Source organism: Harpia harpyja, chromosome 7 (assembly GCF_026419915.1).
Source record: "Harpia harpyja isolate bHarHar1 chromosome 7, bHarHar1 primary haplotype, whole genome shotgun sequence".
NCBI classification, from domain to species: domain Eukaryota; kingdom Metazoa; phylum Chordata; class Aves; order Accipitriformes; family Accipitridae; genus Harpia; species Harpia harpyja.
The window spans coordinates 52500051-52513356 of record NC_068946.1 but is presented as its reverse complement, the minus strand read 5'-3'; the positions used below and the strand labels follow the sequence as shown (position 1 = coordinate 52513356).

At 41.1% G+C, this 13306-nt stretch overlaps 1 protein-coding gene across 5 annotated transcripts in view; it reads right to left on the bottom strand.

The window, feature by feature from the left end:
- The window catches only part of KYNU (kynureninase), a 59693-nt gene extending 46800 nt beyond the window's left edge, over nt 1-12893 (bottom strand). For 2 of the 5 annotated variants that reach the window (XM_052793080.1, XM_052793083.1), the window contains exons 1-3: nt 12876-12893; nt 7480-7669; nt 1930-2050 (exon numbers count right to left, since the gene is read on the bottom strand). In XM_052793080.1, the coding sequence (XP_052649040.1) occupies nt 1930-2050; nt 7480-7648 (290 nt within the window). In that variant the 5' untranslated portion in view covers nt 7649-7669; nt 12876-12893. Of the gene's footprint in view, nt 1-1929; nt 2051-7479; nt 7670-12110; nt 12193-12233; nt 12301-12875 lie in introns of those variants that run through there. The other 3 variants (XM_052793084.1, XM_052793082.1, XM_052793081.1) reach the window with 3 other exon arrangements.
- Nucleotides 12894-13306: the final 413 nt, after the last annotated feature.

The window sequence follows — 13306 nt, the reverse complement described above, 5'->3', positions numbered from 1 at the left end:
AGAGCTCAGCTGTTCCCCTGATAAAGTAGGATAATCATACAGAAATGGACAGGGTTGCAATTTTTTCAAATGACTGGAGAAACTGCAGAGCTGTGCTGAATGAATAACCAGGAGGAACAAGTGCTTCCCAAAGTTCACATTCATTCCCATTCATTCTCAACCTTCTTCTCACTTATAAGAATACAAGTAATAAATAGGAAACAGTAAACCATTTTTATTAACCCACAGCATTCATATATTAACAAGTGAAAGAGCAGCTACAGAGTTTTCACATTTACATTGTGAAGCCTCCATCTAGACTGTTTCTACTGAAACAAGGCTGCCCAGTTAGCAGAATTAGTTTTCCTCTTCTGTCTCCCCATATTTCCTCTGCTCTCTCACCATGAAATCACATCTGTTCCACACATATCCCGCACCCTGTAAAAGTGTTCATCTCTCTCCCAGCTCACTCACTCGTCTGGATGTTATTTTCCTTTCCCACCTTCAGCTCCCTGGTTTTTACTTATCTTTTTCCTCACTCCTCCCTGCTCCAGCTGCTCGGGCAGGTGCTGGACATCTCAAAGCACAGACTCTCCATGGAAACAAAATTAAAAAAAGCAAGCTTCCCCCCCCCCCCCCCCATATATCCAAAAGTTCCCCATTTGTTATGATGACAATGCCCCTTTCCCTGCAATGCTGAAATGTGTCCCTGTGCTGGTTTTGGCTGGGGTAGAGTTAATTTTCTTCACAGTAGCTAGTGTGGGGCTAAGTTTTGGATCTGTGCTGGAAACAATGCTGATAACTCAGGGATGTTTTCGTTCCTGCTGAGCAGCGCTTACCCAGAGCCAAGGGCTTTTCTGCTTCTCACCCCACCCCACCAGCGAGGAGCCTGGGGGGGCACAAGGAGTGTCCTGGGAGGGGACACAGCCGGGACAGCTGACCCCGACTGACCCAAGGGATATTCCAGACCATAGGACGTCATGCTCAGCACATAAAGCTGGGGGAAGAAGGAGGAAGGGGGGACATTGGGAGTGATGGTGTTGTCTTCCCAAATCACCATTAGGTTTGATGGAACCCTGCTGTCCTGGAGGTGGCTGAACACCTGCCTGCCCATGGGAAGTGGGGAATGAATTCCTCGGTTTGCTTTGCTTGTGTGTGCGGCTTTGCCTTCCCTATTAAACTGTCTTTATCTCAACCCATGAGTTTTCTCACTTTTACCCCTCCGATTGTCTCCCCCATCCCACCACGGGGATGCTGCGTGGGGCTGAGTTGCTGGCTGGGTTTAAACCACGACAGTCCCTCTTTTGACCTCCCATCTCTCTTACTTCAGCTCTTCAGCAGAGCTCATTGCAATCCACCCTCAGCTCCTCACCGAGATGCTCCTGAGAAGACAGGAATGCTTCTTTCTAATAAAATGAACTTGTCAGGCAGAGACCTGGTTTAAGAGGAGCCAACAACCTGCCAGGGCTGGCAGCAGCACCACCTGCGCTCGATGCTATTTCAAGGGAAACTGCCCATTGCAAGGCCTGCAGGGTGAATCACATGCAGTTAGAAATACTAATTAGAAAATCACAGGGCCTGAAACTGAATCATGTTCACCAGCAAGTAGCAGTAACCAAATGAGTTTGTACGTCTTGTGTATAAACACACGTAGCAATTGGATGGGGATGGTTAAACTGTGCAGGTCCTCCAGATGAGCCAAAGCAGAGCCACCACGCACAGCACGGGTTATCATAGCTGGAAGTTTCTCTTTGCCTGTTTTACTGCTCATACCTTTAAAGGAGATTTAAATAGCGCTAGGGAAACACTGAACATACTTTACTCCCGGGCCATAGTGGTTTTTAACACGCTATCCTTCTATTCAAGCATTTTCCAGGCAGATCCCGAAATAAAACAAAGTGCTCATCTGAAGCACGCGGTAGCGTCTCGCATACCCTGCTGTGTACTCACGTTCGAGCCCACTTGTCAAGTTCTTCATCCAAGTAAGTTTTAACTTTTCTTGGCTGGAGCCCAAGAGAATTCCCAGCAAAGTATACGCAGCTCTCCTCTCCGTTCGCCAGGCTCAGATCAGCTGCGGAGGGAAACCACAGAAACAACGTGCACGTGGGAGCGAGCACAGGAGGGACAGCACACGCACACACACGTAAACACGTGTACCACCACCCAAAGCTCTGCCCGCTCTGGAGCTCCCTCGGACACCGGGATCCCCATGCGCAAACAGAGGTGCCGCATCCTGACCTTCCTCCCAGGACACCACGCAGGTGACCTTGCGAAGGGATCGAAGGAGGAAGACAGCCGGGCAATTTGGAAGCGGTTATTCCCCTCATCCTCCTGCAATCTGTGGCTGAGTCCATCTATACCTGTTCTGGAGCTAATGTGAGTTCAGGCAGCATTAAACCCCCAGGTCTCTGGGGCTGCGTGGGAAGCAGCCGCTGGCGCTGATTTTGTCAGGTCTGTAACCAACGGTGAGTGAAGAGGGAGCATTTTCCTGACCAGGCTATCCTATCCATTTTTCTTCCCTCATCAATATGTTCCTACTCTGAGTCGTGAAACTGCTTGAATCGTGCATTTAATAAAAGTTAAGACTAGGTAAATCTGTGTCTTTCATGTAAGTTCTCCCTGCGTGATTAAATTGCTATTTAGAAAAAGGTAGTCATTGCACAGAATATTTTAAGGCAGTCTCAAAAGTTCTTGTCTTGTCAGCATATATTGTGGGCTGCACTTCATGTCATCATCATCTGAGGAGGAGGAAATCTATGTTGACAAATCCTTTCAATGATTAGGAGAAAAAAGCAAGGAGGTAGAAATTTATAAATAATACCTCTAGTGAGGTTCTGAACAATCTAATTACCCCATGTCATCATCTATCAATCCAAACATTGCCTTTTTCTATTATTTCTCATGTTAGAGATTCTTGGAGGGACAAGTGACGGCGACCTTCTAGAAGTAGTAAGTAATTTGCATTCACCTATACATATACTTACAATACCCCAAAAGCTAACATTACATGGATTTTTGGTAAATATACTCGATATACCTCAGAAAAAAGATCAAATGAACGAGTATGTTAAGACACATGCTAGAAACGAATTATAAGATTGCAATGTCTGTGAAAATTTGATGTTAGGTCTGTAGAAAAATAGATTAGATGCCTGGAAAAGGTCTCTTACTACCTTTTGCACTAACAATTACCAACTTCATTGAACTTCACCAGAAACACATTTTTCAGAAGTATAGACAACTTGGGTAATTTCTTAATTAAAGCTTTAGAAGCTTTTAAAAAGCAGAAGTCAGAGAGCAATTTCAGCCTAATCTGTTTTACAGATACTATGTCTGTTTTTCATCTCTGTCCTAATATGAATGAAAACAGAGAGGCATAAATATTATCCATGCTCTTAAATCGGTTCTATTAACAGTTCTTTTCCTATCAAGAAACACAATAATACTGTCTCACTGGGAATAGAGAGCAGGATCTTTGCTCAAGAATTTGGATACTCTTTGCACTCCAATCAAGCATTAAAACAGGTGAGGAATTATAAGCAAGTTAGCTTTTCTTGCACCACAGCCCTTTCTAAATAAAAACGCCTCTTGGGTCACTGTTGGAGAGAGATGACATTACCACTTTGACAAAGTGTATTTTTCTACTTTTACACCTGTTACTTTGGATATTCTTTTTAGGGCATGTTATCAACTCTGTATTGGGCTGTACTCTTTTAGTTTTCACAAAAAGCCATTTAATTCCCCCATTCTGACATCATTAAAAGACTCGTTTTAGACCGCTGCTGCTTCCCAAACTAGGCTTGGTTTTTGCAGCATCTTTGTCATTTCACAACTTCTCCCGACCAGCACACCGTTGTGCTCCAACATTTCCTCGGTCACTGTGATATTCTTTACAGTAACACATTTGTTTTCTTAAAATTAGCACTTATCTTTCCCCAAATTACCCTCATTTCTCACAGTATTGGCCCTTTTTACTTCTGGAGGAGCTGCAGTTGACATGCAATATATATTGAAATATTCAAATAAGAAATAAGCACAACTAACGAAATAGAGGCTGGTGCAAAACAAACAGGACATAATTATTGAAATGTGTCCTTAGAGTAGCCTGAATAAAAAATACCTGAACAATAATTTACATTAAGATTAATTAGATACATTATAAATTATTCTCACACCTACTCAAATTCATGCAAACTGGTCAGATCTAATAACGTACATTATTTTGCATGCTAAATATACCCATTTGTCTACATTAAAGATGTATTTCTATACCTTTTAAACCTTAAAGAAAAAGCAAGTTTATTTTCAGAAATATCCAGTCCAAACAAAAGGGAAAAATACAATGTCTTTATTAACTAGAAAGGAAGGACTAAATCTGCTTATACGTATCTGAGTCCTATCCCTTGTTGAAGGATAAAGGATCACCTCTTTCACACCTTCCTATAGCCCCCTGACAAGCCCTCCAAACAAAGAGCCAGGTTTATATGATTAACCACTGCCTTTAACCATCTCTTCAGGGAAATATAGCTCAACAGTTTCACTCTGGGACATCTTTTTATTCCCAAGAAACCCAAATGATGCTCTATTCCTTTACAAGATGACAAAGCATAAGCCATAGCCTTAATCAGATTGGTGATTCGGTGCCCGACTGCCAACTGCAATCGTCATTCCTACCCCCTCCCCGCAGTGCACGAAAAAGCGTTAAGGAGACTGTTGACAGCTCGGAGAAGAGCGAGGAGGACCAAACATTTCTCTAAATCTTCTGTTGTCATCTTTTCCTATTTGCTCACTTGAGCCTCGTCCCTTATGCTCGCACATAAAAACTCAAAGATTTGCCAGGGAGTTAGTCTGCTAGTGGTTTCCACTTGATTGATATAACAAATAAACAGCTGTGACAGTTTATAAGTTGATAACTAAATTAAACTATTATAATGACTTTCTAAATATTTTAATGTACGTCATCTTACAGTTGTCTCCTATGGATGTTCTCATCTGCTTCCTGTAAGGCTTCACTTTAAAACCTCATTGTAATGTTTTATGTAAATACATAAAGAATATTTGATGGCTAATATCTGTAATGACATTTATCTTCAGAAGCATGTTATCTAGGATCCACTCCTGTGCTCAGATAAGTGTCATGGGAGATCTGTCTCTATAGTACAGACACACAATGTAAATATATATATATTTACTCCCCTGCTGTTTTTCAGCAGGGAAGCTGTTCCTGATGACAGCTGAAGCACAGAAAAGAGACAGGTGAAAAGAGGAGGAGAAAAACCCTCAATTTGGGAACACAGGAATGATAGGTTCTCTGTGCTGTTCAACTGGTACTACTTTGTAGGCTGCTTATCTTCACTAAAACACATACATCCACAGTCTCAGGGCTAAATATTATAGTAACTACGGAAAAAACACACATCAGCAGTCTTTGGGTCTAAATACTATAGTAATCAAAAAAAAAAAAAAAAACCCACAATAATGGACATTGGAAGGGAAGCCATGAAAACTGTCCCAGGGGTATCAAAACCTCTATGCACTTCTCGGCAGATTCTTTAATCTGAAGCTGCTGCAACACTACGCTGAAAAGCGACCTTTCACATTCTTGAGAGACATTTGACACACTGCAGTCAAAGACATGGCTGCAGTTCAGGTGCCCAACTTGAGCTGGATTTCGATAGCACAGCCAGATTAAGGGCAGCGGCGCAATGGCCATGTGAACTCCCTTCCAGCATCTTTCCAGCTTTAGAGGGACATTTTGCAGCGGTATGGTGACAGCTGAAGTGGTTTTGAGTATAGAATAGTCATACCCAAACAAACAGATGGGGGTTTAGGAAACCATTTTAAGCAACCAGGGGGAAAAAAAAAAAAAAAATTACTTCTTGGCAGACAGGCTGACAACACCTCCTCCATGCAGAGGAAGCACCTAGTTTAAATATTTGTAAAGTGTCCAGTTCTACTCCGAATAATATAAATAGCAAAACTCAAGGATTTAAATGTGGGGAAAGATAAGCCAATACCACCAGTACATAGAGAACTAAGATTTATCATCTCTGTGTCCTAAGGACAGGAGCAGACTGCATTCCTAACATTCATCATTGCTTGGCAGGAAGATACTGAAGACAAGGATTGTTTCAAAAGATCTCCAGGAACTCAGACGATTGATACCATTTTCTATCACAGAGCCTCACTGGACAATACGGGACACGCACCTGCAATTTCTCATGTACCATCAGTACTTTTCTTTTCAGAAAAAAAAAATCTGCAGAAAATTGTATCTGTATTTATTAGAAAATGAAAATATTTTGCAAGAAAGTTCTATGATTTTTTTCCTTTAATTTTTAATAGAAACCTTCTGCCAAGGCAGAAAAGGAGGAGCGTGATTATGCATATATATGTTCACCATCTAAGGAAATAATACGCCATCTCTTCAGCTTCCAGTGTGCTATGAGCAGGGCCTGCAGAGCAAGCATAGCTTTTGCTCCCCATGTATTTTATATGTGAGCTGAAAAAAAAAACCCAGACAGGACATGGGAAGCAGTAGAAGAGCCCAGGACCACGCTGCCTCCGTAGGTGGGTGCTCCCACCAGGTTTCCCTGCATGACTTTGGCCAGACACAGCAGCAGCGGTGGGTACAAAAAAAAAAAAAAAAAAAAAAAAAGGAAAATATTTGGTACTTTCTCTCAGCTGGGAGTGCTAACCTGAAACAAATGTTTCCCTCTCAGCTTGCCAGCCTTCCCGCACACCCCTCCTGCCTCCCTGCCTGTACACCAGGTCCTCTCCATGCCCAGGCATGCCACAGGCTCCTCAAAACAACCTACAGACCAGGAATGAAGCAAGAAAATTTCGAGAACCATTTTGCATGGCTACATTGAAGCCATGTGCAGTTATCTATTTGTAGGCAATTCGTGAGGAAAGTGGGAAATATCTTCAAATAAAAGGTTTCATTACGAATTATTTGCTCAGATCAATTATTTGTTCTAAGGCACAGGCTTCCATTTGGCCTCAGGAAGAAAATCATCTCTGCTACCAGCAATAAGGCATAAATGTTAATATAATATATGTACCGTCTCTTTCATTAACTAAAATAATTGTAACTAGATAGATAATACCAAACTACATTATACCAAGGAAGCAACTGCTCTGAACTATTGTAAGTGACATTGCCGTTTCAAACCATTAGATAGAAATTCTTCTGCCTATAATTTTCAATCAGTCACTATATTGTTCAAAGCAGCTGACTGACAGCATAAGCACCATGTAAGTACTGTATCCTCACATTTTATTCAGGATGGGAATGAGAGCATAAAGCTTTTGGTGCTAGAATAAGTTGATGGATTGATTTAGCAACACCAGGGACATACTGTGCTCAGATATGACTGCAATTGCTCAATTATCTCATAAGTGACAATGATTTCCAAAGATTTGTGACAAACACATGCAGAAGATGTGGAGCCCCACCCTTCCCTCCCTCCGCTCCCTCACTGTAATTATAATTCTCACTTGGAGGCAGATCTTTGACTTTTGGGATACAGAAACATTCACGAAGATTCTTTAACTCATCTTCTTCATCTAAGTAAACAGCAAGTTTCTCGTCTGTGGGACTGCATCCTAGCTGCAAGGCAGTTTGTTCTAAAATGGTTGCTGGTAACACAGGAGAAGACGGATCCATTTTCAGGTCATTCAATTTCACCTTAAAATGAAAAATGCCACAGTTTAGCTTCTGCAGTATGCATATTCACGAGTGGCTGATAAGCAGCCACTAAAGCTGCATCATTCAAGACCCAAACTTCCTTGATTTAAAGCTTTTAAAAAGTGAAGATTTTGAATAGAACGGTAAAACCGATCAATTAAAGTATTTCCAAGGCAACATATTGCTGTAACCCCCAAAGGCTTTTTTTTTTTCCTCTATAGATACGATGCTCTTCCCTTTTTAAGCTATATCAGCAGGTTCTAAGTTGTCCCACCAGACCGACAGCAGTTACAAACGTTGAAGTGTCATTCAAAATTCTGAGATCTCAAAGCCAGAGGCAACATTATTGCTTCTGCAGTCTGTGCTCCTAAAAATAACAGGTGCACAGCTACACTGAATTTGTTTCCAGGCTGTGCAACGTTCAGCCTCTTTCAGCTTTTCTGCCTTAAAAATAGAAGGGGGTGTTTGTGTACAGCCGTGCTCACGTACAAGGGCAGAGCAGGCAGGATACAGATGGCAGACAAAGGCATCGTTAGAAATGTAGCTTTCAAGACCAGGACCTTGAATTAATATTTCCTTCTAGCTACACCGAATATTGGCAAAGAAAATTTATGACACATACTCTGTACTTCAGGGCAAAACTTTGCCGGTGCTGTCTGCTGCATCCTTTTGCAGAAGGCGGTCAAGAGGCTCATTGAGGTGCTTGGTGGTTGCCCCAGTTTAGGGAACTGTATAGTTAGACCACAGAATATTCTTGCCTTTTTAACATCCCCAAGAGTTTTGGTGCAACAGAAAAACTCTAGGGGATAGGCTGAAATAGGACAGATTAGCACGTAATATGCAGCATAGAGCCACCAGAGAACAGAGCTTTTTCTCTCTGTTTAAGAAAACTCTTTAAGTACATATCCTCCATAATTACCAGCTCTCTTTTCTTAAAACCAATTAGTATACTACAGATAGTTATCCAGAAACAAGCTGTGGATAAAACACCAGCCACCTGAGCATTACATTCATTGTCACTTAACCTAGCTTGGGTTTTTGTGAAAGAGGGGTTCTGAGAGTCAGTGTGACGGTATATTCCACATTACAGATTGTTTTTCTTAATTAAATCCCTTATGACACATTTGTCTTTATTCTTTTCGCTACAAATACATAAATGCAGATTAGGGGTTTTATCAAATTTTTATGCCAACCCCTGAACGCCATCCAGAAGAGCTTCTTCGACACGTATGGGAAGGACAAGAGTTGATATTTAAATATAAACCCCTAAACAGCACAGCCTCATTAGTGCCAATTAATCCAAACCTGTTTATACTCTAGCCAAACAGCCAGCATGATGCTAGTTACCTGGTTTAATTTACTATAATTTAGTTTATGGTGAGAACATTTTCTTTTTCCCCTCCAGACTTGATATCTTCCACAGTAGCAATTTTTCCTCTCCCACCAGCATGTAGAGTTAAAAAAAAAAATAAAATAAATGCCAGTAGAGCTCTTTAAGACAGCAGTTTTCATTTAGCTAATGTTCACCCTCTCCGGGGAGGTATTGGAGATATCCTATTTTTGTGCTGTCTCCACACAGGTTGTTCACACCTCCTCATCGTCACCAAATTTTTCATTCCCACTCACTCATCTTAATCATACCTTAGCCGGTAAGAAGGAAAATAAAATGGCAAAAATTGTTGAAAAAAAGGTATTTGAACATCTTGGTTCTCAGAGTGCTTTTCAAGTTTCTAGAAGGCAAGGGGCTACACCTAGACAAGTAGTTGGGTGTGATGCTAAAGTGGCTGAGCTGGCTGGAATCAATCCACCCAACCAGCCACCTCCTGAAGAGTTGCCACCCCGCTGAAAGCCCCGGGGAAGATGTGACCAGGCTCCCTGTCCCCCAGGGAACCCCTTCTCAGTTCCTCCCCAGCTGAAGAGCAGATCCGAGACCTTGTCTCTGCCAGCTGCCCCGTTGGGGTATCGGGAACAGCACGCGTCCTCTTCTGCAGGTCAGAAGAGAACTGTCCTTCTGGACCTCATTTGGCAGTCACCGGGGAGGATGGTTTAGAGATCTTTATTTTCTCCAGTAGATGTTGTGAAACATCTAGAAAAGCAAGCTAGGTTCACAGACACTGTGGCCATCCCTAATACATGCACCTTGTTATAGTCTAAAGGCACTGTACGGTAACTTAAGTTTCACTTCTCCAAATTACGAATTTTAAGAACATATTGCCTTAATCAGTAAAGTGGGGTTTATTTTCAAGCAATACTGGGATCAGCACTTGGAAAGTAAAACTACTTTTTGTTTCCAAAGGCTTATTTCTTTGATTTACAACACTAGCATGGGCGTCCTGATCCCACAGGCATTATTGAAGCATGTCCAGTACACACTCCCATAATCAAGATGTAGTCCTCTATTTTTAATAACTAGTATTTAATGCAAATTATAGAAACAATCCTGGAGAAGGGGCTGGAAATCAGGTCTCCCTGACTCTCTCCTTCCAGGTAAAAGGACCACACAGTAGTCTGTGTAGTCTTTTCTACACAGTCAATCTCCTTCCCACTCAGGTTAATGCCTGGATGTTTTTTTGCTCCCTAGCGACATAGCTCCTGAAATAAGGGAATGAGCCTTTTAATCTCTCTAAACAGATGTCTCCCTTGAGTGAGGGGTATTTGTTCAGTGACACTCAGCTCCCCCGGTCCCTAGGAGGGGGACTCTGCAGCATTGGTATTGCCATCACCTATGTCTTCTCCTCGATACAGCCTATGAGGAAGGTTTGGGAGCCTCCAACATTTATTCCCTGGGGCCCACACAGGCAATGCCAGCTAATTCCCTTGCACTTTGTGATCAGAAGATGGATGTTAAGGGTACTTGAAGGACAGTTTGGTTTTACACACCAGATGCCCCTCGTCTGGCCTGTAGCTTCTCTGTTTTACACCATGTGAACACAACGCAGCATCCTCCCATTTGTCTTACTAGTCACCATTTTTCAGTAAGGACACACAGTTATTACAGTGGATTAATGGCTATCATATTCCAGGTCATCTGCTGACCTGTCTGGCAAGCATAGATGGGTTTTGTTTCCATTTGAGGCCTGACCCAAAACCCACTGAAGTCAATAGGTGTCTCTATTAAAGACAAAGATTTCTGGATCAGGCTTTTGGTTCCTTGTCATTGCTGTAGTTTGCTGCATCTGATCAATGACTTACGTTTATTGCAATTCTTATTTATATTAAGTTTTGACAGCAAATATAATATTAAATACAAAGATCTAGAAGCCAAAAATGATGAAGTGCTCATAGGTATCTGATTTAATACAAATGTTATGAAATAAGATAAAACTACTAAAATAAAATCAATCAAAACCCTGTTGAGGAATTAAATCCCAGAGATCTAATTCTGAGACCAGAATAAGAAAGTACTTTGTCCTTCGAATGGGAATTAAGCTTCACAGAGAGGGAATCACAGAACTGCTTGGGTTTTTTCTTCCCCCCCCCCCCCCCCTCTGACTGGCATTATTGCATTTTCTAATTGCTGCAGAATAGACCCACGCAATTATTTTACAATAATTCATGAGCCATTTGTTGTTTTTTACCGGCAGAGCAAATAGATTTATATACGAACAGCACACCTTTATTCCATCCAATTATCTTCATTTAACCGAAAACTATATTCTGTACCCTCTTTAAATTAAAATTCAGACCCATCAGTGCAAAATTCAATTCCCACCTTGATAAATGTGATTCCTTATCAAGATTTTTCTTCATACAACTTAGAGTAAAAATAATCAACATTTAAAGAGAAACAACTTGCTGCATCCACCATCTACTCCGAAAAAAGCATTCAGGTGTTTTCTTCTTCCTTTCCTTGAAACTTTATACACTTTTTGACTTAATAGATACAGATGACATGAAGTCAGCTTTTTTTTTTTTACTCTCTCTTTGCTCTTTTGACTCTTCCACAGAATTTGCCTGTACTGCATACTGATTCAACGTAAAGAACTCACCAATGACTGTTAGCAATCTTTCATTTTCAAAAAGAGCATATGCAACTTAAGAAAACAGTCATTATTACATATCTTATCAGCACAGATATCAGCCCCGCTGCCTCATCTCCCATTTTAAAACTATAAAAAACAATGGATGAGAATTAGTCAGACACAAGTGACGCAAATGTCTGGGTGATCATTTCTGTTTTGTCCTTTATGCATAATTTACTGACTAAATAGCAAAAAAAAATGTGAATATTAGCAAGCCATCTTATCAAACTTACACAAGAAGGTCCATTAGGCTTAATTATAAGAATGATAATTTGTCCTATTTTTAGATCCATTTATGATATTTTTATAGATCTACCCTCTGCCTATAATTGTATCTTGATGTCTTTCTTAAAAAACCATGTAAAGTCCCCTCGCCCCTCCTTAAACATTTTCTTTAAATATTCCAAGATGTTACTCACAGTCTTTCTACCCAGCACAGTGCTGACAGGCATACAATGAATCCCTACTTAAAAAGCTGTATCAATACCCTGAGAGAAAGAGAGTTTATCATGGAAATAGCATGTCCTGCAATTTCTGTTTACCAGGTTGCTAAACGCAGCTCAGCCCACAGACCTTTGACATTTTCAGGTTAGCGAACAAATGAACTCTGTGGAAGGAAAACTGGGGGTGTGCACGTGTATAAGCGCACAAGTTTGGAGTATAGGTCCCCGCTGTCAAAATACACCCACCGAAAGCACCAATAGCACTGTGAATTGAAGTTGGTTTAAAAAACAAAGAAAAACTACAGAAATGCACCGCGGGTAAGGGCTGATTCTCCTTCCCATCTTTACAAGAACAAAATTACTTTTGTGAATACAGTTTTGCAGAAGGAAGTTCCTAAAAACGCACAGCCCAAAGCAACATGCATTCTAGATTACTTCAGGTTAAATACACTTCAGTGAGTTTGTTTAAATTACAGAACTGCAGAGAAAGAAAAATCTAAATATTCATAGCGTACCCAGCAACAGACACACAGCGGCAAGCACAACTGTATAATTAAATAAGTTACACAGCACAGTGTCACAGCTGCAACAAGGGAACGTGACAGAGAGGAATTATAATAAACTCAGTTACTTAGAGTAATTTAGGCACATATTGACCTTCATGTCAAGAAGTGTTACAGTGTTAAAAGTAATTTTACATATAAAACTCATCTTTTCCCCTCCACAGTGAAACCACGTTACCCTGCGGTTGGCAGCCGTTCCTGAGAGAGGATGATGAAATTTTTGAGCAAATACTTGGCGTTGCATGAAGAAACAGCTACAGTCACATGCCTGCTTCTCCAGACTCTGACCCGCACAGCGACCAAACACGTGAGCTCTGAGAGTTAACCAGAAACCAGGTGCGTGTATATTTTTTTTTTTTTTCCTTTGCCACCATGGCAAAATTTAAAGCTCTGATTAAACTAAGGTGGCAACTTTCTCCCATACAGGCACAAGAATACACACACAATTATAATGAAAAATGTTTTAAACCAAACTCTTTTGCTTTAGCGAAGGAGCAGATCGATAGTATAACAGCCAGAAGTCAGCAATGTTCGCAGCCACATGGCAGAGGGAGTGGTGGGAATTTACGCGGAGCATGGATTTGCCAGGGTGGAAAACAGAGGAAGAAT